A 26303-nucleotide genomic window follows, 5' to 3' on the forward strand; every position below is an offset into this window, starting at 1 on the left:
GGGGTGATTGGTGAGCCAGCCAATCAGTGAGTGAGCAGGGCTAGCATAGTGCAGGTGGGCGGGGGAAGCGAGCGATCAAGCAGCTTCTGGATGGGCAGGGGTGAGTGAGCAAACTTGTTCTGAATAGCTCGCTAGAGGAGGTCACCTCCAGCACTCCTTTGCCGCCCCCCTTGCCTCTTACTGCCCCCCTGGCCTCTTACTGCCCCCCTGCCACCCCCCCGGCCTCTTACCGCCCCCCTAAGCCATCACACCGCCCCCTAGGAGGTGGTAGCGCCCACTTTGGGAACCAATGTTCTAAGCCATCACAAGAGTGAAATTCATACACAGGGATCACATCTGAGTAAATGGCATTCCCAGCAAAGAGAAGAGAGGAAACCAACAGTATCTTCAATAGGCTAACACTCCTCCAAAATCTGCTGCAGCCAACTGTCACTGATCGGAATCTTGACTCTGTTGCTAGGCAACTAACCTAACAGAAACTCCCCTTCTGCTCTCCTTTCTCCTGGGCCATGACAAGCCAACACCTCAAGAGCCAAAATAAACAGCAAAGAGGGCAAAGGAAAACCTTGTCCACTTCTAGATGTTTATTATGGTTTAGTTAGATCACCATTAACCATAATTTCAGCCTTCTGACTAGTGTCAGATTTCTCAGCAACGCTGAGGAATTTCTCAGCAAGGTTCATATCTTCCAGAACTTTAAGCAAAAAAGGCCGATGCAATTTATCAATGGCTTTCTCTGCATCTGTTTTTGTTATGTTGTTTTAAATATATATGACCGGGATGGTGAACGCATGACACATGTGCCACAGGTGGCATGAGGAACCCTCTCTGCAGGCACATGAGCCGTTGCCCAGCTCAGCTCCACCGCACATGTGTATGTGCCGCCAGCTGGCTAGCATTACATTATGGGTGTGGACATGCACATGCGTGAGTCCCCTGTGCTCCCCCCACTTGTGACACATGTCAACAAGAAGGTTAACCATCACTGTACTATGACATCCAATACAATTCTCACATTGTCATCTTTTGTCATTTAACTAAAAAGCCACATTGATCTTTGTCTTATTTTCAGGGAAACACAGTAGGTGAATGGTGATTATAAACATGCAACTGGCATCTCCCTGGAAGCAATTCTCTAGGACTCTTAGGAAGATGTATCCTGAGCCCCACCCCCCATTGGCCCATTGCTCCCACTTGCCCCAAAGGTTCCACTTGGGGAAAATGTCATCATGGCAGCCATGTTTAGGTGGGGGAAACTCTTCAGCCTCCCCTCTGTCTGCATTCCTGGGAGTTTTTGTCTCTTTATCATCAGTAAAAAAACATTTTAATTTTATCCTTATTTGATACCCTCCTTCCCTCCACCCCATCTTTGTTTATTCAAAGCTCTTCTCTATGAGGCTGATTGGTGGCTGCGTTTCCAGGCAACCATTGTTGTCTTCCCTCCTGTTTGATTGGCGGCTGCTGGGCTGCCATGATGATGAGGCAGGGCAGGAATAGAGGCACCACTAGAAAGAGAGAAAGAGGTAGGTCTCTTGCCTTCTCTTAGAACTGGATGAGTTGAAGTGGAAAATTGTATCTCTTTTAGGAAACTGATCAGATGCAGCCCAGAAGCAGAAGTAGAGTAGGGGAAAAATAAAATAATGTTTAAAAATCTTTTAAAACTTAAGGAAAATTTCAAGACTTTGACAGAAGGAAAATAGAAACTAAAAACAGATAAAAAGAAGCAAGATACAATGAAAATGGACATTAATCTGTGAAAAAATAAGTACAGCCTCTTTGAGTTCCATGGATTTACATATCAGGACATTGTAAAAGTCATCTGGTCCTCAACAGTTCTTAAAAATAGGTAAATACAAGCTCAGATGAATAACCGCACCTGATATATTACAACCCTGCCACCATTTGTTTTACAAAAAGAAAGCCAAAAAGGAGAAGCCAGAGGTGAAGAGAACTCAAAAGAGGGTATACTTTCTTTGTCACATGACTGTAGTGTGAAAAATGAGCTTATAAAAAACAGAGAGCTGAAATAGAAAACAGTTTTCATATTAAGATTAATTTTGTTATTAGTTAAAAGCATAATTTGCAATTGCTTTTTTAAAAAAATATGTAAGCATTCCTCTTGTGAAATAAAAATGTCTCCTGAGCCACTGCACACAGAAAACTCAATTCACCTGTTCAAGTTTGCAGTGATTTTGGAAAATTGAGTCTGTATCAATCTACTTTTTTTTACTTATTTACTTTTCAACAATTGGTGGCAGAGATGGGATTGCCTCAGACTCCGGAGACCCCTATGCGCCATCAGTGAAGAAGAAAAATGAATTGTCTATTAGAAGGAGGGAACATAGTCCAGAAGATCTCAAACCCTCCAGGCATTGGCCTCAGAAATGACCTGAGCTTTGATTAGTGTGTGTGTGTGTGTGTGTGTGTGTGTGTTGTATTTCTGCTGATAAATAAATAAAGGGAGACTAGTATATCATCAGCCATACCCTGATTGGATGGGGGCGTGTTCTGTTTGGGTGGGGGCCTGGTTGTGCTTGTGTTAGTCTGAGTTGCAGAGGGATTTGAGCTGGTGAGCTGCGTTACTGTTGTTTGGCTTCGCGTTTGTGGTCGTGCCACATCTCCGTGGTGGGCATCAGTTTGCTTCATGTATGGATTGGAGGGGTTTAAAGTGGCTAATAATGCAGCTGTGGTCTGGCTTCTGGTTTGTGGTCGGGCTACTGGTTTGTGGTCATTATCGGTGTGGGTTTGGGCTTGCTTTTTGCGTGAATGTGTGATAGTGACATCCTGTGTGGTTTTCGTGAGTGTGGGTCTGGTATCATTCTTAGTGTTAGGGACTCGTTTGTCAGTGAGGGCGGGTTTCCAAATGGCTGGTAGGCGGGAGATATCATCTCGTTTATTCATGCTGTGTGGTCGTTTTTCTATCTCAATAGCTTCTCTGATTATTCTGTTGTTAAAGTGTTCAATTTTGGCAATAGTTCTGGTCTTTTTAAAGTCTATATCATGTCCTGTGGCTATGAGGTGTTGGACCAGGGAAGAAGTTGGTTCCTCCTTTCTGACTGAGTTTTTGTGTTCTTCAATGCGTGCCTTTATTCTTCTTTTGGTTTGTCCGATGTATGTGGTGGGGCAGGTGGGGCATGGGATTTCATATACTCCTTGATTTTCTAACTCTATTTTGTCTTTGGGGTTTCTCAGGATGGTGGATATTTTTCGGTTTGTGTAGAATGCTGTCTTGATGTTGTGTTTGTGGAGGATCTTGCTGATTCTGTCTGTGGTGCCTTTTATGTATGGGAGGAGGGCTTTGCCGTTTTCTTGTTCACTGTCTTGGATTTTAGTGGGGTTTTCTTTTTGGATTAGGTTAGTGATATTGTTTCTTTGGAAGCCATTGGATGTTAGTACGTTGGTGAGAGTGTGTAGTTCGGTTTTGAGGTGTTGTTCGTCAGCTAAGCGTTTTGTTCTGGAGATGAGTGTCTTGGCTACAGAGTTGATCTGTGCTGGGTGGTGGTGTGAGAGTGCGTGCAAATAGCGGTTTGTGTGTGTTTTCTTCTGGTAGATGGTGTGTCCTAGGGATCCATCGGATTTCTTGTAGACTAAGACATCCAGGAAGGGGAGTTGGTTATTGGCTTCTGTTTCCACGGTGAACTGTATTTTGGGGTGTAGGCTGTTGAGGTGTGTGAGGAAGTTGTCCAGTTTATCTTTCCCGTGTGGCCAGATTATGAAGGTGTCGTCTACGTATCTGAGCCAGAGTTTGGGTTTGTGATCGGATTTTTCTAGAGCTTGGGTTTCAAAGTGTTCCATGTAGAGGTTAGCAATGACAGGTGAGAGGGGTGATCCCATGCGTGCTCCTTCTATTTGTTTGTATTTTTGTCCGTTATAGATGAAGTATGTGTTGGATAGGCAGTGGTTGGTCAGATCTAGGATATGTTTGGGGGGGGGGGTTGTATTTGTTTTGGATAGCTGTCAAGGCTTCTTTGATTGGCACTTGGGTGAATAGTGATACAACATCGAAGCTCACGAGTAGGTCGCTGGGCTGTAAGTTTTGTTTCTTTATGATCTCTATGAACTGGAATGAGTTTTTTACGTGTGAGGTGATGGATTCTGCATAGGGCTGTAGTTGTTTGGCGAGAAATTTGGCTAGGTTTTGTAGAGGTGAGCCTATGGAGCTGACTATGGGTCTGAGTGGGGTTCCTTCTTTGTGTATCTTGGGGAGACCATAGAGCTTAGGGCATCTGGATGATTTTTCTCTGGGAATGATTCTTTGCTGGATCTCTTCGCTGATGGGGGAGGCTTTTATTTTGGATCTGGTGGTTTTTTCTAAGTAGGTGGTGGGATCCGTGCTTAGGGGTTTCTAAGTGGAGTCTTGGAGTAGGTTGGTTAATTTGGTTTGGTAGTCAGATGTGTTCATGACCACCGTGGCGTTCCCCTTGTCTGCTGGAAGGATTATTATGCTAGTGTCTTCTTTTAGGTTAAGTAGTGCTGTCTCTTCCTCTTTGGGTAAGTTGCTTTTGGGGGGCTTGCTGGTGCAGAGGATGTTGGTGATTTCGAGTCTGATTCTGTTAGCGTCCACCCCCACCCAAACAGAACACGCCCCCATCCAATCAGAGCACAGCCAAACTCCCATCCAATCAGAGCACAGCCAAGCCCCCTACCAATCAAAATACACCTCCACCCAATCAGAATGCAGCCAAGCTCCCACCTAATCAGCACAAACCCCCACTGGCAGTTAAAAAGAGGAACCGGCTGAGATCTCACATTGCTCCTGGAAGCACCAAGCCAGAAGCACCAAGCCGGAAGCAGCAGCCTGAAGATGATGAATGAGACTTCATCGAAACGTCGTGAAGATACTTCCAATTCTACGTGGGAGAAAACCCGAACAACCAAAGACGTACATACAAACACCAGCGAAAACCTCAGAAAACACACACACACACACACACACACACACACACATATATATTTCGTGAAAATCTACGAAAACAAATTATATATATATATAATTTGTTTTCGTAGATTTTCACGGGTGTAGGTATGCTGGTTTTGTTGTATTCGGATCTCTGGCTTTGTTTCAGTAAGTGGAATGATTGGTTGTGTGGTTGTATCATGATTGGTAGATTGGTGCTGATTGGTGCAGGCTGTGTGTGCATTGTTGTTTTGTATTATAACGGCTTGGGTGGTGGGTGGTGTTCGTTTGTTGGCTAGGGCTGGTTTCCAGATGTTTGGTAGGCGGGAGGTATCATCACGTTTGTTCATGCTGTGGGGGTGTTTCTCTATTTCGATGGCTTCCATGATTATTCTCTTGTGGAGGTGTTCTGTTTTGGAGATTAACCTGGCTCCTTCAAAGTTGATTTCATGTCCTGTAGCTTTAAGGTGCTGGAAAAGGGAAGAAGTTTTTTCTTTTTTTCTTACTGCGTTTTTGTGTTCTGTGATGCGTGCATTTATTCTCCTGTTTGTTTGTCCTATGTATATTGCTGGGCAGATTTTGCATGGTATTTCGTAGACTCCTTGGTTTTCTAGCTGGATTTTGTCTTTGGGGTTTCTTAAGATGTTGGCTATTTTTTGATCAGTGGTGAAGGCTGTCCTGATATTGTGCTTGTGGAGAATTTTGCTGATTTTATCTGTGGTGCCTTTGATGTAAGGGAGGAGGGCGATGCCATGGTCCTGTTCTGTATCTTGGTTTTTTGGGGGAGTCAGCACCAATCTACCAATCATGATACAACCACACAACCAATCATTCCACTTACTGAAACAAACCCAGCACCCCATCCCCTCCCACCAAGACTTACAGAAAGACGGCAGCTCCGGTCACATTTTAAGCCCACAGCTTGAAGATGGCAGGTGAGATCCTGCCGAAACGTTGCAAAGACAATCTCAACTTTACACGGGAAAAGACCCGAATACAACAAAACCAGCATACCTACACCCGTGAAAATCTACAAAAACATTATATATATATATATATATATATATATATATATATATGTGTGTGTGTGTGTGTGTGTGTGTGTGTGTGTGTGTGTGTGTGTGTGTGTGTGTGTGTGTGTGTGTGTGTGTGTACCTACTCAAGAGAGTTTAAACTTATTAGAGACAATCGCCCAATATATCAGATAGGTGAGTAAAATAAGAGGGTTAAAAATCGTGAAACTTAAATGAAATATATTAGAAGGGGAAATAAGATAAGGAGAATTGTACCGATTTGAAACTGCTATTAGAAGGAACAGGAAGTTCCAATGTGTTGTGTAAATGTAGTGTACCAGAGAATGGACCTCCATCTTTCCTTCCTTCCCTCTTGGTTATTATGGCAAAGACAGTTGCTCTCTAGGTAGCTTCCAGAAAAGGTGCACTTCCTGCAGCTCCCTAGACAGTGAAGACTCTGGGATTTCATCCTGCCACTTTGTATCTTGGATTATTTTCCCATTCACACAGCAGAATGCTGAAAGCTTCCCATCTAGGGACAAGAGGATCATATAGCTTCTTTGGATAAGAGACAAATCTGATCCATGGCTGTTTTCCATTTCCTTATGTGGATCAAGTCTTCGCACACAGTGTTAAGCCTTCCAGATGCTGTCTTGTAGCAGGGTCACTACATTCTGGGCATGTCCAGAAAGGATGATAGGATAGTTATGACTCAATAGAGAGTAATGGAATTCTGAGCTCCATAAGGTCTATGAAGTCACCTAATACCTCCAGAAAAAACTGGTATATATATGCAGAGTGTTGCAAGTTTGAGTCATCAGTATGATCTTGACACCAAGCTCCACTGCTCATACCTACTTTCAAGAAAAAAGTCATATTCACACAGATTTAGAGTTTAGAGTCTTATTTCTGAGCTCGTTCATTCCTGAACGATTTCAATTATCAATGGTTTATTTTACTGATAATGATAATTTAATTTGATTAATGTTATACCTTTCCTATGTTTATTTCCTTCAATTTTAAATAACCATGGTTGTCACATTGATTCAAGGGAAGAATACAAAACACCAGTAACTGCAATAAAGAAGGTAATAGCTATCAGCTTAAGAAACAATTTTACAGTCATTTCTCTACTTTTATCATTAGATGTTCCTTAGTGTTTAGATCTGGCCTCAGGATGATAATGTAGCACTTTGTGAAAAAGATGCAACCCAGCAGTCCAGCACTAGAGGTCAAAATGGAGAAGACTTGAACAATCACCATGGACTTTCCTTTGGTGCTCAGATAAGTGGGCAGGAAGGAGATCCAAACACTGCAGAAGACCAGCATGCTGAAAGTAATCAGTTTGGCTTCATTGAAGGCCCCAGGAAGGTTCCTGGCCAGGAAAGCCACAGTGAAGCAAATGGCAGCTAGGAAACACATATAGCCAAGGACAACATAAAACATGGTGATAGAGCCTTCATTGCATTGCAGGATGATCTCTCCAGGCTGGGAGTGTAAGTCAGAATCAGGGAAAGGGGGAGAAATTCCCAGCCATAAGGCACAGATGAAAATTTGGCCAGCAGAACCAGAAAGAATGATGGAGTTGGCCAAGCTCTTCCCCAACCATCTTCTCACACTGTTCCCAGGTTTTGAGGCCAGGAATGCCAGCACTACTGTGATTGTTTTGGCCAACACAGAAGAGACGGCTATTGAGAATACAATGCTGAACAGTATTTGTCGGAGAAGACAGGTGACTTTCCTTGGCCGTCCAATGAAGAAAAAGGAGGACAAGAAGCAAAGCAAGAGGGAAATCAGGAGGATGAAAGAGAGGTCTCGGTTGTTGGCTTTGACAATGGGAGTTTCAAAGTATTTAATGAATATGAATAAAATGAATCCTGTAGTTAGGAACAAGAGTAGTGCAAAGGAGACCAGGATGATGCCCAGATGTTCTTCATAAGACAGAAAGGTTATTCTTTTCTGTATACATTGGACTCTGTTCTGGTTAGGATATTGATCATCTGGGCACTTGGTGCATTTTTCAGTATCTGAGAAAAAAGAAAGTAATATTTATTTTATATCTCTTTTCACCTTCCAAGAAAGATCTTCTTTGGATTTCAGATGATACTGACCAACCATGGCAGGTGCCAATATTGAAAAAAAACAATAGGAGCAGGTTGACAATACTAACTGTTACACTGGGATCATCCCACAAACTTTATAACATGTTCCAATGGAAATTCTACCTCAGAATGTTCCCTGGATCTCTGCTTGAAATACATCAATTCAAGAATATTGCTGCCCAATGGCTAAATGGTCCAGATATCCAGCCATAAACTTAGCCACACTAGTAACTGTTCATACATAATTTTATGTATAATTGTACCCATCATTCCCATTATTCATTTTTAAATAATCAACTGTTCTGATGTTTTATATTTTGATACACATTTTATATGCTGTTTCTGGCAATTTTATTATATTAATGCTGCATTCTGTTACACCATATGAAATAAGTATAATAGCTAACTTGGTTCTCTTTCCCCCCGATTTCTGTTACATTGGTTTCCTTTCAATACCAATAGTTAATAGTCCCTTTTAGAACCAGAACTATATTTCTTTTTTGGTTACTGTTGCATTTCATTATTTAATATTGAAGAAAATTGGAAATATAAGAAGAAGAGGGAAGATTCAGTAACAACCCAACCAAGGAAACTATGATGGAGTCTATGCTGAATCTGGGAATGTTGAACTGGCCTATCAGCAATATTTGTGCTTTATCTCTTAATCCATAATATGGAAAATTAAAGCACTAAAAATAAAAATAAAATCTCTAATAATGGTAAATATATGTCCCTTCTTCCACATCTTTTATGGCAAGTCTTGGTGAGGAAATGTCATTGATCTGAAACCATTTCTCAATTTCAAAGAATGCAGATGTTCCTAAGATCAATAAACACGGGAGGACAGCTCCAAACTGGCAAGAAAAGAAAATTTTCCTCTGATGCAAATAATCTTGTACAATCCACCCTGTTCTTCTATCTCTTCCTACCTCATCCCTCAAAATCTTTTCCTTATTCCTCCCATTATGGAAGAAATTTGGCACTTTGAAAATTGAGAACAACAAAATTGTGAACCACAGATGTCTCTTTTAAATGCACATTGATCAAAATGCTCTGGTTGAATCCAGTACCCTTTTCTCTGGTAACACCCACCTTCCTCAGTGGAGATGGTCCCCTCTGGACAAGGAACACAGTCATAGCAGCAAACTGGCTCTCCTTGCCGAGCTTGCTTGAAAAATCCAGGATGACAATTTTCCACACATTTGGACTGAGGCAGAGACTAAGAAAACAAGGAATGACAAATGAAGTATGTTAGAACTAACCCTCAATGAAAAATGGAGGCAGACACGAACATTAGTCAAGTAGTTGCTGGACTTCACTTACCATATTTTTCGGAGTATAAGACGCACCAAAGTATAAGATGCACCAAGATTTTGTAGAGGAAAATTTTTTTAAAAAGTTTTTGCACTCTGCAAGCCTCCCAAAAACGGCCTTTTTTCCATCAAACAGGCCCGTTCCTCCCCACCCCCCAATGGCATGAATAGCCCTTAGAAGACTTGTAGAGTGTTTTCTGGAGGGGTTGGGAGGCAAAAATAAGCAAAAACCAGCCAATTTTTCATGAAAATGGGCCCGTTTTGTGTCAAAAGAAGAACATTATGAAGGTTATAGAGTGCTCCTGGGAGCTGGGGGGGGTGCAAAATTTAGCAAAAAACAGGCCATTTTGGTGAAGAAGGTGGTGTTTTGGGAGGCAAAACATACTGTAAAACATACTGTATTCAGTGTATAAGACGCACCCAGATTTTCACGCCCTTATACTCCGAAAATACGGTAGGTAAATAATAACTCTTTAAGTAACTCTCAATGTTTCAGGGGATACAACAACTGACAGATTCTCCATTAGTTTCTCCCTTTGCTTCCAGAATATCTGATTCCAATACAGAACATTTGTACTTACTAAATTCTGGACTGAGCAATTGAGAAAAGAATTAGCATGAAGTGACAAATAGTGATTCTCCACATGGTTGTACTACCATGCACTCCTCCTTTCTTCATTTACCCATGAATTGAAAGTGAGATGTTGTATTCATATTAAAGGTTAGAATGAAATTTATTCTAAAAAGTTTATGATTTTTTTCTAGTTTACAAGATTTATTAAAATGGAATAAAACTGTGGTGAAGAAATCTGTGACCAGTTGGGTCTGGAAAGGTTTCTTCTGGGCTACATGTTACGTTGCAAGGACATCCCCATTTGAAAGTGGTCCAGACCATCTTCAATAAAGGAAAACTTCATTACAAAGTTAGGCTGTCAACTGTTCTTTGTTCATTTCTATATTTATTTACTAATTTTATATGGACACCATACTGGCGAACTAAGAGTAAAACTGACTGCCTAGTTTCCAAAACTAGAGAGAGATGAAAGGGAGCTGAGTCATGAGAACATAAGCCTAAAAAATGGTAAGTCAGGCATTTTTGCTGTATCACATGTGATGTGAATATGAACCATTTTGACAGAAAGAGATGTTTCTAAGATCAAGCAATATACTATTGTTTCTAAGATCAAGCAAGATACTATTGTATTGTATTGTATCTTGTCTCCACAAAAAGGGTTTTTTTCCTGTTGAACAACCACCATTAGGAGACACCAAATAGCATGAAAAGACAGAGCTACATTTATTATTGGGTAAATATGGAATCTCCTTTTTCCCAGAGAAACTTAAGGTAGCTGACAATCAAGATAAACAATTGCATTCAAGGATGTTCCGTATGAAGTGATGAGCCAAAGATCAAATCTGAGTAACTTTTTTTCAAATTGTCCCTCATTTCTTCCTTTATGAAGAAGGGCTTTTCTTTGGATCAATCCTGGTTTCAGTGCTTCAGTTTTCTGGTCAGGGAACATCAGAACAGTCATAATAATTTCTTGTGAATAGAAGGCCTTGGACTTTCTCACTAGGAGCAGAAGGCCTATTCTCCTATCCCCAAAGCATCAAAGACAAGTATGGCAAATTCTGACCAGCATGGTCTATTTAAGAATATAAACTTGTCCAGTAATGACAAACTAAACCTGAATTCCAAAGCCTATTTCCCAAGGGTGCCAACAGGAAGCATGTCCAGTCTTGATTAGAGTTATCCTTGTGGCTGGCCTCTTCCCTGACACCTTGCCTCTTTCACTTCACTGGGAACCTGGGCTAATCTTAGGCAAGTAAACAAGACAGGATGATGCTATCAGCACCAAAATCCCATACATAATCTGTATGCCTGTTTTATACAGATACCAGTTGCACAGGGGACACAAAATAACCACGATTCATGTCCGAAAGAATTATCACCTAGCATCCCACATAGGAGATAGCTGAATCAATTGGAAACAGTGCTCTATATTACAGAATGTGAAGAAGGGGTGGGATTCAGCTTGTTCAGACCGGTTGGAGTGAACTGGATAATAATTTTGCATCTGGTTCGCCAAACGGGTTGTAGCAAGGACTGGGGGACCTCAGGAGGCCAAGGGAGACAGTTTTTGCCCTACCAGAGACTTGGGGAAAGCTTCAGGATCCTGGAGAGGGTGAAAAACAGACCTCCCAGAAAGTCCGGAAATCATCCTGTTTCCAGCCTCCAGAGGGCCTCTGTAGTCCCAGGGATGCCATTTTCACCCTCCCGGAGGCTAAAACACAGCCTGCGAAGCCTGGGAAGGGTGTGAGGAGGCCAAGTAGGACATAACCCCCATGGTCACGCCCACTCAACAACTGGACAGAGAACTGGTTGCAAATTTTTTTCAATCCCACTCCTGATCTGAATGATACCTTGCCAATCGTACTGAACTGTGCCAAGACATTTAAGAAACTATAAGGGTTCTATTCCCCACATTCAATTCTCACTGTATTGGCTTAGCCACTTGGAAAGTGTCTCAAGGCTTTGGAAAACAGGGAACAGACACCAATGTTTCACCCACCTTATTGAGCAACTTAAGCTGTGAAAGAGCATCTTGGTCGATACTAAGTCTCTGTCTATCAAAACTCCCCAGTTGCTCTGTAATGGGATCCTCCCTGGGGAGAACTATCAAGCTTAGCATGTTCAGATCTCCTGCCACATCACCATTTTGGTCCAAATACATTTTCCTGTTGGAAAGGTTGCAAAACTCATTTTTCTCCAGAAAGGGATGAAACTAGAACAGAAATATCCAAGAATGTTAAAAGCAGAAACCTTGGTTTTTCTATCCCACATTGTTTTTTTCAGACTTGAGTCTTTCTGCTACCTTTATCTCACTTGCAAATATACTGAGTTGGGAGAACAAGTGTTATCACTGTCCTCCAAAGAAAGGTTCAGCAAAATTTGTCAATCATATAAATATTGATAAAATAAATAATAGATGAAATTGGTAAAGTATATGGAGCATTCTAGACTGGATATACAAAAATGTAGAACAAACAAACAAAGATTATTCACAAAGGCCTTGAAAGCAAAAGGGCAATTACCATAAAACATGGATTTGCCAGGAAGAAAGTTGCCAATGTAATGTTGTCCTGGGTAAAGAGAATGCGAAAGATGAGCGAATGAGCTAATTATACTTTCTTGTGATGCTGCATTAACAGAATTTTACAATTCTGAAAATACAAATCTCCTACCAACATTTTTTCACCCTGAAAATTTAGGAAAATCCCTTATCAGTTTCTTTATCTCATAACCCAGCTATGGGTTTCTCTCTCTTATCTGAACTCTATGCAGAAGTATAGCAGTTTTAATATAGCTGTGTGTGTGTGTGTGTGTGTGTCTGTGTCTTTGTGTGTGTGTGTGTGTGTGTGTGTGTGTGTGTGTGTGCGTGCTGTTCACTGATTATAATAAATTAGTAATATTTTAATGGTTGGATAATAATCATATAGATAATTGGATATTAATGTCATTAATGATGTGCTTGAAAATGGATGATGGAAAGGCTAAAAATAATAAAAATATATAATCGAGGAATAAATCTGTGAACACCTAGAAGCATACCAAGTTAAAATAAAAACCAACATGGATTTGTCAAAAACAAATCATGCCAAACAAATCTTATTTCATTCTTCAACAATGTGACTAAATTAGTGGATGAGCAAAATGTTCTGAAAACAGTATACTTAGAGTAAAGCATTTGATAAAGTAGATCACAAACTATTTCTTGGCAACCTATAAAAATGTGGAATAGGCAGCCCCACTACATGGTGGCTTTGCACCTGGCTGAAAAATTGTATTCAATTTGTAATCCTCAATGGAACTACATTCACATGGATGGAAGTCAGCAGTGGGGTATCCCAATGTTCCTTTGTAGGCCCAGTACTCTTCAATATCTTCATCAACAATCTAGACAATGGAATAGAAGTGGGACTCATCAAATCTGCAGACAACACTAATTTGGCAGTAATAGCCAACACACAGAGGACAAGCTCAAGATCCAAAAAGATCTTGACAGACTTAAACACTGAGCCCTATCTTAGAAAATGATATTCAAAGTTGATTAAAGTAAAGTTTTACATTTTGGCAAGAATGTATAGTTACAGACTAGATGAAACTTGGCTTAATGTCAGTAACTGTGAAAGAGATCTTGGAGTCTTAGTAGATAATCATTTAAATGGCTAAAGGGTTTGTGTCACCCCAAAAAATGGACCATGGTTTGCACTAACTCCATGATGGGCTTTTGGCAAAATATGCGCTGCGCCTCACAAAGACTGGGAAGAATATTTTCAGATAATGACTGGTTGAACTTATCATGAGGGCTTTAAACTAAAATTGAGGGGGGAGGATGACCAGTCTCCAGGACCTGATTCCAAACAAAAACCCCTAGAAAGCAAGTCAAATAATGAGATAAGGAAAGATGGGAAGGAAGACAAACTCAAACACCACATAGGAGTCATAGGAAGCATACTCAGAATCAGACATAAAGATCTCAAATGTCTATATACAAATGCACAAAGTTTGGGGAACAAGGAGGGTCAACTTCAATTATTAATACATGAAGGTAGATATGATATACTTGGAATTACAGAAACTTGATGGGATGAAACCCATGACTGGAACATAGTAATAGAAGGATACAAACTATTCAAAAAACTCAGATCTCATAAAAGAGGAGGTGGAGTTCCACTGTATGTAAAGGACCACTACATGCATGAAGCCAAATGAAAAAATGTCCTAGAATGCATATGGATCGATATAACAGAAAAAAAGAATAACTAAGAAGAAATAAATAAAAAGAATACTACAGGCCACTCAAGCAGGAAGAAAAAATAGATGTACTTTTTGCTAACCAACTAACAGATGAATGTAGGAAACACACTATCAAAGTAATGGGGTATTTCAATTACCCTGACATCAATTGAAAAACTAATTCTACATCAACATTCTACATCATTCTACAGCACATACTTAATCCATAATGGACAAAGATACAAACAGATAGAAGGAGCACCCATGGGATCACCCCTCTCACCCGTCATTGCAAACGTATACATGGAACATTTTGAAACCAATGTCTTAGATAAATCTGAACACAAACCCAAACTCTGGCTTAGATATGTTGATGACAACATATCGCCACACGGGAAAGAAAAACTGGACAACTTCCTCACATATCTCAACAGCCTACACCCCAAAATACAATTCACCATGGAAATAGAAGCAAACAACCAACTTCCCTTTCTGGATGTCCTAATCTACAAAAAACCCAATGGCTCCCTAGGACACACCATCTACCAGAAAAAAACACACACCAACTGCTACTAAAACACAAAATCCCATCACCACCCTGCACAGATCAACTCTGTAGCCAAGACCCTCATCTCTAGAACCAAAGGCCTAGCCAACAAAGACCACCTGAAAACTGAATTACACACACTCACAAATGTAAGAGAGACTGAGGTGGGGGCCCTTAAACTCCATATCATTTGAACCTTCTTGAAGCAGGGATTGGAACTTGCTAGATAGAAGGGGGTGAGTCACAGAGACAAAGAGAGACTGAGGTGGGGGCCCTTAAACTACATATCATTTGAACCTTCCTGAAGCAAGGATTGGAGCTTGCTAGATAGAAGGGGGTGAGTCACAGAGACAAAGAGAGACTGAGGTGGGGGCCCTTAAACTCCATATCATTTGAACCTTCCTGAAGTAGAGATTGGAGCTTGCTAGATAGAAGGGGGTGAGTCACAGAGACAAAGAGAGACTGAGGTGGGGGCCCTTAAAGTCCATATCATTTGAACCTTCCTGAAGCAGAGATTGGAGCTTGCTAGATAGAAGGGGGTGAGTCACGGAGACAAAGAGAGACTGAGTTGGGGGCCCTTAAACTCCATATCATTTGAACCTTCCTGAAGCACAGTTTGGAGCTTGCTAGATAGAAGGGGGTGAGTCACAGAGACAAAGAGAGACTGAGGTGGGGGCCCTTAAACTCCATATCATTTGAACCTTCCTGAAGCAGAGATTGGAGCTTGCTAGATAGAAGGGGGGAGTCACAGAGATAAAGAGAGACTGAGTTGGGGGCCCTTAAACTCCATATCATTTGAATCTTCCTGAAGCAGAGATTGGAGCTTGCTAGATAGAAGGGGGTGAGTCACAGAGACAAAGAGAGACTGAGGTGGGGGCCCTTAAACTCCATATCATTTGAACGTTCCTGAAGCAGGGATTGGAGCTTGCTAGATAGAAGCGGGTGAGTCACAGAGACAAAGAGAGACTGAGGTGGGGGCCCTTAAACTCCATATCATTTGAACCTTCCTGAAGCAGGGATTGGAGCTTGCTAGATAGAAGCGGGTGAGTCACAGAGACAAAGAGAGACTGAGGTGGGGGTCCTTAAACTCCATATCATTTGAACCTTCCTGAAGCAGGGATTGGAGCTTGCTAGATAGAAGGGGGTGAGTCACAGAGACAAAGAGAGACTGAGGTGGGGGCCCTTAAACTCCATATCATTTGAACCTTCCTGAAGCACAGTTTGGAGCTTGCTAGATAGAAGGGGGTGAGTCACAGAGACAAAGAGAGACTGAGGTGGGGGTCCTTAAACTCCATATCATTTGAACCTTCCTGAAGCAGAGATTGGAGCTTGCTAGATAGAAGGGGGGAGTCACAGAGATAAAGAGAGACTGAGTTGGGGGCCCTTAAACTCCATATCATTTGAACCTTCCTGAAGCAGAGATTGGAGCTTGCTAGATAGAAGGGGGTGAGTCACAGAGACAAAGAGAGACTGAGGTGGGGGCCCTTAAACTCCATATCATTTGAACGTTCCTGAAGCAGGGATTGGAGCTTGCTAGATAGAAGCGGGTGAGTCACAGAGACAAAGAGAGACTGAGGTGGGGGCCCTTAAACTCCATATCATTTGAACCTTCCTGAAGCAGAGATTGGAGCTTGCTAGATAGAAGGGGGTGAGTCACAGAGACAAAGAGAGACTGAGTTGGGGGCCCTTAAACTCCATATCATTTGAACCTTCCTGAAGCAGGGATTGGAGCTTGCTAGATAGAAGGGGGTGAGTCACGGAGACAAAGAGAGACTGAGGTGGGGGCCCTTAAACTCCATATCATTTGAACCTTCCTGAAGCAGAGATTGGAGCTTGCTAGATAGAAAGGGCTGAGTCACGGAGACAAAGAGAGACTGAGGTGGGGGCCCTTAAACTCCATATCATTTGAACCTTCCTGAAGCAGAGATTGGAGCTTGCTAGATAGAAGGGGGTGAGTCACGGAGACAAAGAGAGACTGAGGTGGGGGGCCTTAAACTCCATATCATTTGAACCTTCCTGAAGCAGAGACAAAGAGAGACTGAGGTGGGGCCCTTAAACTCCATATCATTTGAACCTTCCTGAAGCAGAAATTGGAGCTTGCTAGATAGAAGGGGGTGAGTCACGGAGACAAAGAGAGACTGAGGTGGGGGCCCTTAAACTCCATATCATTTGAACCTTCCTGAAGCAGAGATTGGAGCTTGCTAGATAGAAGGGGGTGAGTCACAGAGACAAAGAGAGACTGAGTTGGGGGCCCTTAAACTCCATATCATTTGAACCTTCCTGAAGCAGGGATTGGAGCTTGCTAGATAGAAGGGGGTGAGTCACGGAGACAAAGAGAGACTGAGGTGGGGGCCCTTAAACTCCATATCATTTGAACCTTCCTGAAGCAGAGATTGGAGCTTGCTAGATAGAAAGGGCTGAGTCACGGAGACAAAGAGAGACTGAGGTGGGGGCCCTTAAACTCCATATCATTTGAACCTTCCTGAAGCAGAGATTGGAGCTTGCTAGATAGAAGGGGGTGAGTCACGGAGACAAAGAGAGACTGAGGTGGGGGGCCTTAAACTCCATATCATTTGAACCTTCCTGAAGCAGAGATTGGAGCTTGCTAGACAGAAGGGGATGAGTCACAGAGACAAAGAGAGACTGAGGTGGGGGCCCTTAAACTCCATATCATTTGAACCTTCCTGAAGCAGGGATTGGAGCTTGCTAGATAGAAGTGGGTGAGTCACAGAGACAAAGAGAGACTGAGGTGGGGCCCTTAAACTCCATATCATTTGAACCTTCCTGAAGCAGAAATTGGAGCTTGCTAGATAGAAGGGGGTGAGTCACAGAGACAAAGAGAGACTGAGGTGGGGGCCCTTAAACTCCATATCATTTGAACCTTCCTGAAGCAGAGATTGGAGCTTGCTAGATAGAAGGGGGTGAGTCACAGAGACAAAGAGAGACTGAGTTGGGGGCCCTTAAACTCCATATCATTTGAACCTTCCTGAAGCAGGGATTGGAGCTTGCTAGATAGAAGGGGGTGAGTCACGGAGACAAAGAGAGACTGAGGTGGGGGCCCTTAAACTCCATATCATTTGAACCTTCCTGAAGCAGAGATTGGAGCTTGCTAGATAGAAAGGGCTGAGTCACGGAGACAAAGAGAGACTGAGGTGGGGGGCCTTAAACTCCATATCATTTGAACCTTCCTGAAGCAGAGATTGGAGCTTGCTAGATAGAAGGGGGTGAGTCACAGAGACAAAGAGAGACTGAGGTGGGGGGCCTTAAACTCCATATCATTTGAACCTTCCTGAAGCAGAGACTGGAGCTTGCTAGATAGGATAGAATAGAATAGAATAGAATAGAATAGAATAGAATAGAATAGAATAGAATAGAATAGAATAGAATAGAATAGAATAGAATAGAATAGAATAGAATAGAATAGAATAGAATAGAATAGAATAGAATATTTATTTATAAGCCGCACCCTCTCCCGAAGGACTCGGGGCGGCGTACAATAAACAAATAGAATACAAAGTACAATACAAATCTGGACAGGACATACATATGACAAGGACGTATATAAGACGTATACAAGGAGGAGGTAGGCTGATAGCTGTAAAACAATTAAAAAGTCACAATACTTAAAAATCCCAATAAATAAATTCAATTGAATTATACTAATAAAAACCCGTCAGGAGCGATATAGTTAGATCATGGTTGAGCCAGGCCAGCTACTTGGAATAGGTGGGTCTTTAGCTTAACTCGGAAGGAACGGAGGTCAGACGTAGTCCTGATATCCGGGGGGAGGTCATTCCACAGGGCTGGGCCCGCCACAGAGAAGGCTCTACTCCTAGGCGCCGCCCCTCGACACTGTCTGGTGGACGGTACCTGGAGGAGTCCCTCTCTGTGTGAGCCAATTGGTCGCAGGGATGTATGGGGCAGAATACGATCCCGCAAGTAACTAGGTCCTGAGCCATGGAGCGCTTTAAAGATCAAAACCTTGAAACGCACCCGATAGACCACAGGAAGCCAGTGCAGCTCGCGCAGGAAAGGTGTCACATGGGAGTACCTAGTACTCCCCATAATTACCCGCGCGGCTGCGTTCTGGACCAGCTGTAGCCTCCGGGTGCATTTCAAGGGAAGCCCCATGTAGAGAGCGTTACAGTAGTCCAAGCAGGACGTCACCAGGGCGTGAGTAACTGTGCGTAAGGTGTCCCGGTCCAGTAGGGGGCGCAATTGGCGCACCAGGCGAACCTGGTGGAACGCCCCCCTTGCCATGGCTGTCACATGGTCATCCATGGACAGCCGGGCATCCAGGAGGACGCCCAAATTGCACGCCCGCTCCACGGGGGCAAGTTGAACGCCCCCGATGGCCAAGGATGGAATTAATTGGCAGAACCGGGGAGCCGGTACCCACAGCCACTCCGTCTTGGAGGGTTTGAGTTTGAGTCGGTTGTCATCCATCCAGACCCGTACGGCCTCCACACACCGGGACATCACTTCGACGGCCTCGTTGGGGTGGTTCGGGGTGGAAATATACAGCTGAGTATCATCAGCGTACAGATGATATCCCACCCCAAAACCACGGATGATCTCACCCAACGGCTTCATATATGTGTTGAACAGGAGTGGCGAGAGGACCGACCCTGTGGCACCCCACACGTAAGGGGGGTTAGGGTCGACCTCTGCTCCCCTGCCAACACACGTTGTGTCCGATCAGAAAGGTAGGAGCCGAACCACCGCAAAACGGTGCCCCGGACCCCCAGCCCCTCCAGTCGGCGCAACAGGATACCATGGTCGATGGTATCAAAAGCCGCCGAGAGGTCTAATAGGACCAGGATAGAGGAACAACCCCTATCTCTGGCCCTCCAGAGATTATCTACCAATGCGACCAAGGCCGTCTCCGTGCTGTGCCCGGGGCGGAAGCCGGACTGGCGCGGATCTAGATAATCATCTTCCTCCAGATGCCGTGGAAACTGATAAGCCACCACACTCTCTACAACCTTCGCCAAGAAGGGAAGGTTGGAGACAGGACGATAATTGGCCAGCTCCATAGGGTCCAGAAGGGGGTGAGTCACAGAGACAAAGAGAGACTGAGGTGTGGGCCCTTAAACTCCATATCATTTGAACCTTCCTGAAGCAGAGATTGGAGCTTGCTAGATAGAAGGGGGTGAGTCACAGAGACAAAGAGAGACTGAGGTGGGGGCCCTTAAACTCCATATCATATCATATATCTATAAACCAAAATAGCAATAACACATTCTGGATTAGTGTGCTTGAGATTGTGATTTTATTTTATTTCAAAATGACCAGCTTAGTTCAATGTAATAGCTGTCTTGGACCTGTCTTTCGCAGTACTCTTTTCAAATTTGGATACTGTCCCCTTTGTAAACAAATTACTAGTCTACATAGACAGATTACCTATCTAGAATCTGTAATCTGTGCTCTCCAAGCAGAAACTAGATGTCTACTTCAGCCATTCCACTCTATGGAGATGCCATGCTATCAGCCCCCTCTGCCACAAAGATCTTGCAGGAGAAGAGCAGTCTGGACAACCGTGGGATCTGGCAGGTTGAGAGCTGTGAACCATAAACACAAAGCTTTTGCTGTGACCCAGCAAAACAGATATAGTGCCCTTGCTGACCTTAATGGGGACACTAAAGAGATAGGTCAAGGTAGTTGTGATAATGATGACTCAAATAAGCAGGGGATCATGGTCCAAAACGAAGTACCTTCTTCGGAAATGCGAAATGGGGAACCAGGTATCACACATCAGTCACAGAAGAAGAGCAAGGTAAGCAAAAAGAGAAGCCACCTTCTGGTTGGTGATTCAATTGTAAGGGATGTAAATTTAGGAGAGGATATGGAGGTTTTAAAAGAGGTCAGGTGTCTGCCAGGTGCTACTGCCAGCAGAGACAAGAGGCGTATTCTTAAGATAGTCAAGAAAGCAAGTAAGGACTGTGATGTTGATGCTATTATACATCTTGGCACAAATGATCTGTCCCAAAAAGATGTACTTTCTGTGCAGAATGATTTCCAGAACTTGGGATATGAACTTATAGGTTGTAGGCTTATCTTTTCAGAGGTTTTACCTGTATATAAGGAACAAAAAGGGAAGGGCCAGCGTGTAGCAGAGTTTAATATTTGGCTAAAGGAGTAGTGTAAAAGGGAAGGCTTTGGTTTTATTAGTCATGATGCCTGTAGCTGGTCCAATGAAAAACTATACAAAAGAGATGGGTTGCACCCATCCAAGAAAGGGACTGAGTTACTTGGCATTAAATTCACAGATTTTCTTGATAAACATTTAAACTGAAGAGCGGGGACAGAGAATTAATAGATACAGAACATTTCTGTCCCCAGGAAACTAAAATTCATAGGGTTATAAGTGCATGTAACATAGATGTGTGTGTGGGTAAGATTATCACTCCTGCTGTCAAGCAAAACCAAGCATTTAATAGTGATTGCCATACCATGTGCATGAATCACACAAGTGGCAAGAAAATAGGGGCAGTCAGTCATAACACAGGTTATGTAGACAGTAAACACAGGGTCAATCAAAATGGACTCAAATTTCTATACACCAATGCACAGAGTATGAGGAATAAACAGGGCGAATTAGAAATTCAAGTAAAAGAGGGCAGATACAATATTATTGCCATTACAGAAACTTGGTGGGATGAAACCGACAAATGGAACATACAGCTAGAAGGATTTAAATTATTTAAAAGAAATAGACCAAATAAAAGAGGAGGTGGAGTTGCACTATATATAAAAAATAACTACATCTCTACAGAAATAGAAGACAACAATGATGAGAACTATCTTGAATGCATTTGGGTCAATATTAAAGGTTGTGGGGGAAATGACACTGCCATAGGTCTATACTACAGGCCACCCAACCAAGCAGAGGAAGTAGATGAACTTTTTGCTAGTCAGCTAACTAAGGTATGTAGGAGGCACACCACAATAGTAATGGGAGATTTTAACTACCCTGACATCAACTGGGAAACAAACTCTGCACCAAGTGGAAGATCCAACAGGTTCTTAAGAAACCTAGCAGACAACTTTGTTTTCCAAAAAGTAGAGAAGGGAACAAGGGGATCAGCCATATTGGACTTAATCCTCACTAACAGAGAGGAAATGATAGAAGGTGTTGAAGCCATAGGAACCCTGGGGGCAAGTGACCATGCAATATTGGAGTTCAACATTATCCAAACACAAGTAGTAGAACAAAGCAAAACTAGAGTCTTGGACTTTAAGAAAGCTAATTTCAATAAACTTAGAGAGAGCTTGGGAAAAATTCCATGGATGAGAATCCTCAAGGGGAAAACAACTCAAGAAGCTTGGGAAATTTTGAAAAATGAGATTACAAAAGCCCAGTCTACCACAATACCAATGAAGAAGAAAAATATCAGTTCCCAAGAGAAACCAGCATGGCTGCATAAAGAACTATCTGACAAACTGAAAGGCAAAAAAAGGTAAGTATAAAAAGTGGAAGGAGGGGGACATAACTAAGGCAGAATATCAGCAAACAGCCCGAGCATGTAAAGATGAAGTGAGGAAAGCTAAGGCTCACAATGAAGAAAGGCTTGCCACAAAAGTAAAAATTAACAAAAAAAGCTTCTTCCAACATGTTAAAAACAAGAAAAAAATTAAGGAAACAATTGGTCCATTGCTAGGAGAAAGTGGCAAGAAGGTGACAAGCAACAGGGAGAAAGCAGAACTATTTAACTCATGTTTTGCATCTGTCTTTACACAAAGGGAAAAAACAGTCCAACCTGTCAAAAGCAGCACCACAAAAATCAGATTAGGAACACAAATTGAAATAGGGAAGAAAATGGTAAGTGAGCACCTGTCTACCCTAGATGAGTTCAAATCACCAGGACCGGATGGATTACACCCCAGGGTTCTTAAGGAACTAGCAGACGAGATCTCAGAACCACTGAAGTATATCTTTCAGAGACCCTGGAACACCGGGGAACTACCAGAGGCCTGGAAAAGAGCTGATGTGGTTCCCATCTTCAAAAATGGGAAAAAAATAGATCCAGGAAACTACAGACCTATCAGCCTGACCTCAATACCAGGAAAGATTCTGGAAAAAATAATCAAGCAACGAATTTGCGAACACCTAGAAGCAAACAAAGTAATAGCCAAAAGTCAACATGGATTTGTCAAAAACAGATCATGCCAGACTAATCTTATTGCATTCTTTGATAATGTGACAAAATTAGTGGACCAGAAGAATGCCGTTGATATAGTTTACTTGGACTTCAGTAAGGCTTTTGATAAGGTAGACCATAACCTACTACTAGATAAAGTAGAAGAATGTGGGTTAGACAGCATCACCACCAGATGGATTCGTAACTGGCTGACCAACCGCACTCAACGTGTAGTCCTCAATGGAACTGCATCTACATGGAGGGAAGTATGCAGTGGAGTACCCCAAGGCTCTGTTTTAGGCCCAGTACTCTTCAACATCTTCATCAATGATTTGGATGAGGGAATAAATGGGGAACTCATCAAATTTGCAGATGACACCAAGCTGGCAGGAATAGCCAACACTCCAGAAGATAGGCTTAAGATACAGAAGGATCTTGACAAACTTGAACATTGGGCACTATCTAATAAAATGAAATTCAATGGTGAAAAGAGTAAGGTTTAGTCAACAAAAATGGAATGCACAGGTACAGTATAGGTGGTACCGTGCTCAATAGTAGTAACTGTGAGAGGGATCTTGGAGTTCTAGTGGACAACCATTTAAATATGAGCCAGCAGTGTGCAGCAGCTGCCAAAAAAGCCAACACAGTTCTAGGCTGCATCAACAGAGGGATAGAATCAAGATCACTTGAAGTGTTAATACCACTTTATAATGCCTTGGTAAGGCCACACTTGGAATACTGCATTCAGTTCTGGTCGCCACGATGTAAAAAAGATGTGGAGACTCTAGAAAGAGTGCAGAGAAGAGCAACAAAGATGATTAGGGGACTGGAGACTAAAACATATGAAGAACGGTTGCAGGAAGTAGGTATGTCTAGCTTAAGAGAAAGAAGGACTAGGGGAGACATGATAGCAGTGTTCCAATATCTCAGGGGTTGCCACAAAGAAGAGGGAGTCAAGCTGTTCTCCAAGGCACCTGAGGACAGAACAAGAAGCAATGGGTGGAAACTAATCAAAGAGAGAAGCAACTTAGAACTGAGGAGAAACTTCCTGACAGTTAGAACAATTAATCAGTGGAACAGCTTGCCTCCAGAAGTTGTGAATGCCCCAACACTGGAAGTCTTTAAGAAGATGTTGGATAGCCATTTGTCTGGAATGGTATAGGGTTTCCTGCCTAGGCAGGGGGTTGGATTAGAAGACCTCCAAGGTCCCTTCCAACTCTACTATTGTATTGTATTGTATTAATCTCCAATGGATTCCAAAGAAAAACAATTACCCACCTAATCAAAAGGAAGACTCCCCCAAAAAACCAAGACACAGAACAGGACAACGGCACCACAGATAAAATCAGCAAAATTCTCCACAAGCACAATATCAAGACAGCCTTCACTACTGACCTAAAAATAACCAACATCTTAAGAAACCCCAAAGACAAGATCCAGCTAGAAAACCAAGGAGTCTATGAAATACCAATGCCCGGCAACATATATAGGACAAACAAACAGGAGAATAAATGCACGTATCACAGAACACAAGAACGCAGTAAGGAAAAAAAAAACTTCCTCCCTTTTCCAGCACCTTACAGCTACAGGACATGAAATCAATTTTGAAGGAACCAAATTAATCTCCAAAACAGAACACTTCAACAAGAGAATAATTATGGAAGACATTGAAATACAGAAACACCCCCACAACATGAATAAACGTGACAATACCTCCCACCTACCAAACATCTGGAAACCAGCCCTAGTCAACAAATGAACCCCACCCACCACCCAAGCCGTTACAATACAAAACAACAATGCACACACAGCCAGCACCAATCAGCACCAATCTACCAGTCGTAATACAACCACACAACCAATCATTCCACTTACTGAAACAAAACCAGCACTCATACCCCCCCCAACCAAGATTTAGCGAAAGACGGCAGCTCCGATCACACTTTAAGCCAAAAGCTCCAGCCTGAAGATGTCGAGTGAGAACTCGCTGAAACATTGCCAAAACAATCTCAATCTTACATGGGAAAAGACCCGAATACAACAAAACACACACACACACACACACACACACACACACACACACACTATAGATAGATAGATAGATAGATAGATAGATAGATAGATAGATAGATAGATAGATAGATAGATATAGAGATAGATAGATGATAGATGATGATAGATAGATAGATGATAGATAGATAGATAGATAGATAGATAGATAGATAGGTAGGTAGGTAGGTAGGTAGGTAGGTAGGTAGGTAGGTAGGTAGGTAGGTAGGTAGGTAGGTAGGTAGGTAGGTAGATAGATAGATAGATAGATAGATAGATAGATAGATAGATAGATAGATAGATAGATAGATAGAAATACAGAATATAGGTAGGGAGTGTGTGTGTGTGTGTGTGTGTGAGTGTATGTATGTATGTAGGTAGGTAGGTAGAGGGATAGAGAAATGCAGTAGATAGGTAGGTGTTTCTGCTGGCTCAGGACTTGATCAATGGAGCTCAGAACCACTGTACCACATCTTTCAAAAATCCTGGAACACCGGGGAACTACCCAGAGGATTGGAAAAGAGTAGATGTAGTTCCCATCTTGAAAAAACGAAGGGGAAAAAAACAGACCCAGGAAACTACAGACCAGTCAGCCTAACATCAATACCTGGGAAGATACTGGAAAGGATACTTTAAAAAAACACAGATCTGAGGGGATAGAAGGGAAATTTACCAAATTTGTGGATGATACTAAGTGGCAGGAATAGCTAACACTTTAAAAGATAGGGTCAAGATCCAAATGGATCCTGACAGACTTGAACACTGGGTCCTATTTAACAAAATGAAATTCAATGTAGAGAAAAGTAAAGTCTTACACTTAGGCAAGAAAAAACAAAACAACACATATAGCAGGGCAAAATCAGGCTTAATAGCAATAGGGATAGGGATCTTGGAGTCTTAGTGGACAGTTAAATATGAGCCAGGAGTGTGCGGCAGCAGCCAAAAAGCCAATGCAATACTAAATTGCATTAACAGAGGGATACAATCATGTTCAAGTGAGGTATTAATACCACTCTTTAAAGCTTTAGTAAGACCACACCTAGAATAGTGCATCCACTTTTGTCTATAGAAAAAATGTTGAAACTCTAAAAAAAATGAAGACAAGAGCAAGTAAGGTGAGTAGGGGACTGGAGGCTAAAACATGAAGAATGTTTGCAAAATTTTGGCATGACTAGTCTAGTGAAGAGAAGGACCAGGGGAGACATGATATCAGTCTTCCAATATTTGAGGGGCTGTAACAGAGATGAAGGGGTCAAGCTATTTTCCAAGGCATTCAAAGTTCAGACAAGGAATAATGGATGGAAATTGATCAAAGAGAGATTCAACCTGGAAATAAGGAGAATTTTTTTGACACTGAGAACAATCAACCAATGGAAGAGCTTGCCTTCAGAAGTTGTTGGAGCTTCATTACTGGAAGCTTTCAAGAAGAGATTGGACTAT

At 42.3% G+C, this 26303-nt stretch overlaps 1 protein-coding gene across 1 annotated transcript in view; it reads right to left on the reverse strand.

Moving 5' to 3' along the window:
* Positions 1 to 7032: 7032 nt before the first annotated feature.
* The window catches only part of LOC309384239 (vomeronasal type-2 receptor 26-like), a gene marked incomplete at both ends in the record, with an annotated part of 46129 nt that continues 26858 nt past the window's right edge, over positions 7033 to 26303 (reverse strand). The window contains 2 exons of the mRNA XM_081937480.1: positions 7033 to 7937; positions 9105 to 9231. Of these exons, the coding sequence (XP_081793606.1) occupies positions 7033 to 7937; positions 9105 to 9231 (1032 nt within the window). The remainder of the gene's footprint in view (positions 7938 to 9104; positions 9232 to 26303) is intronic.

This window comes from Natrix helvetica (assembly GCF_964273705.1).
Source record: "Natrix helvetica genome assembly, chromosome: 1".
NCBI classification, from domain to species: domain Eukaryota; kingdom Metazoa; phylum Chordata; class Lepidosauria; order Squamata; family Natricidae; genus Natrix; species Natrix helvetica.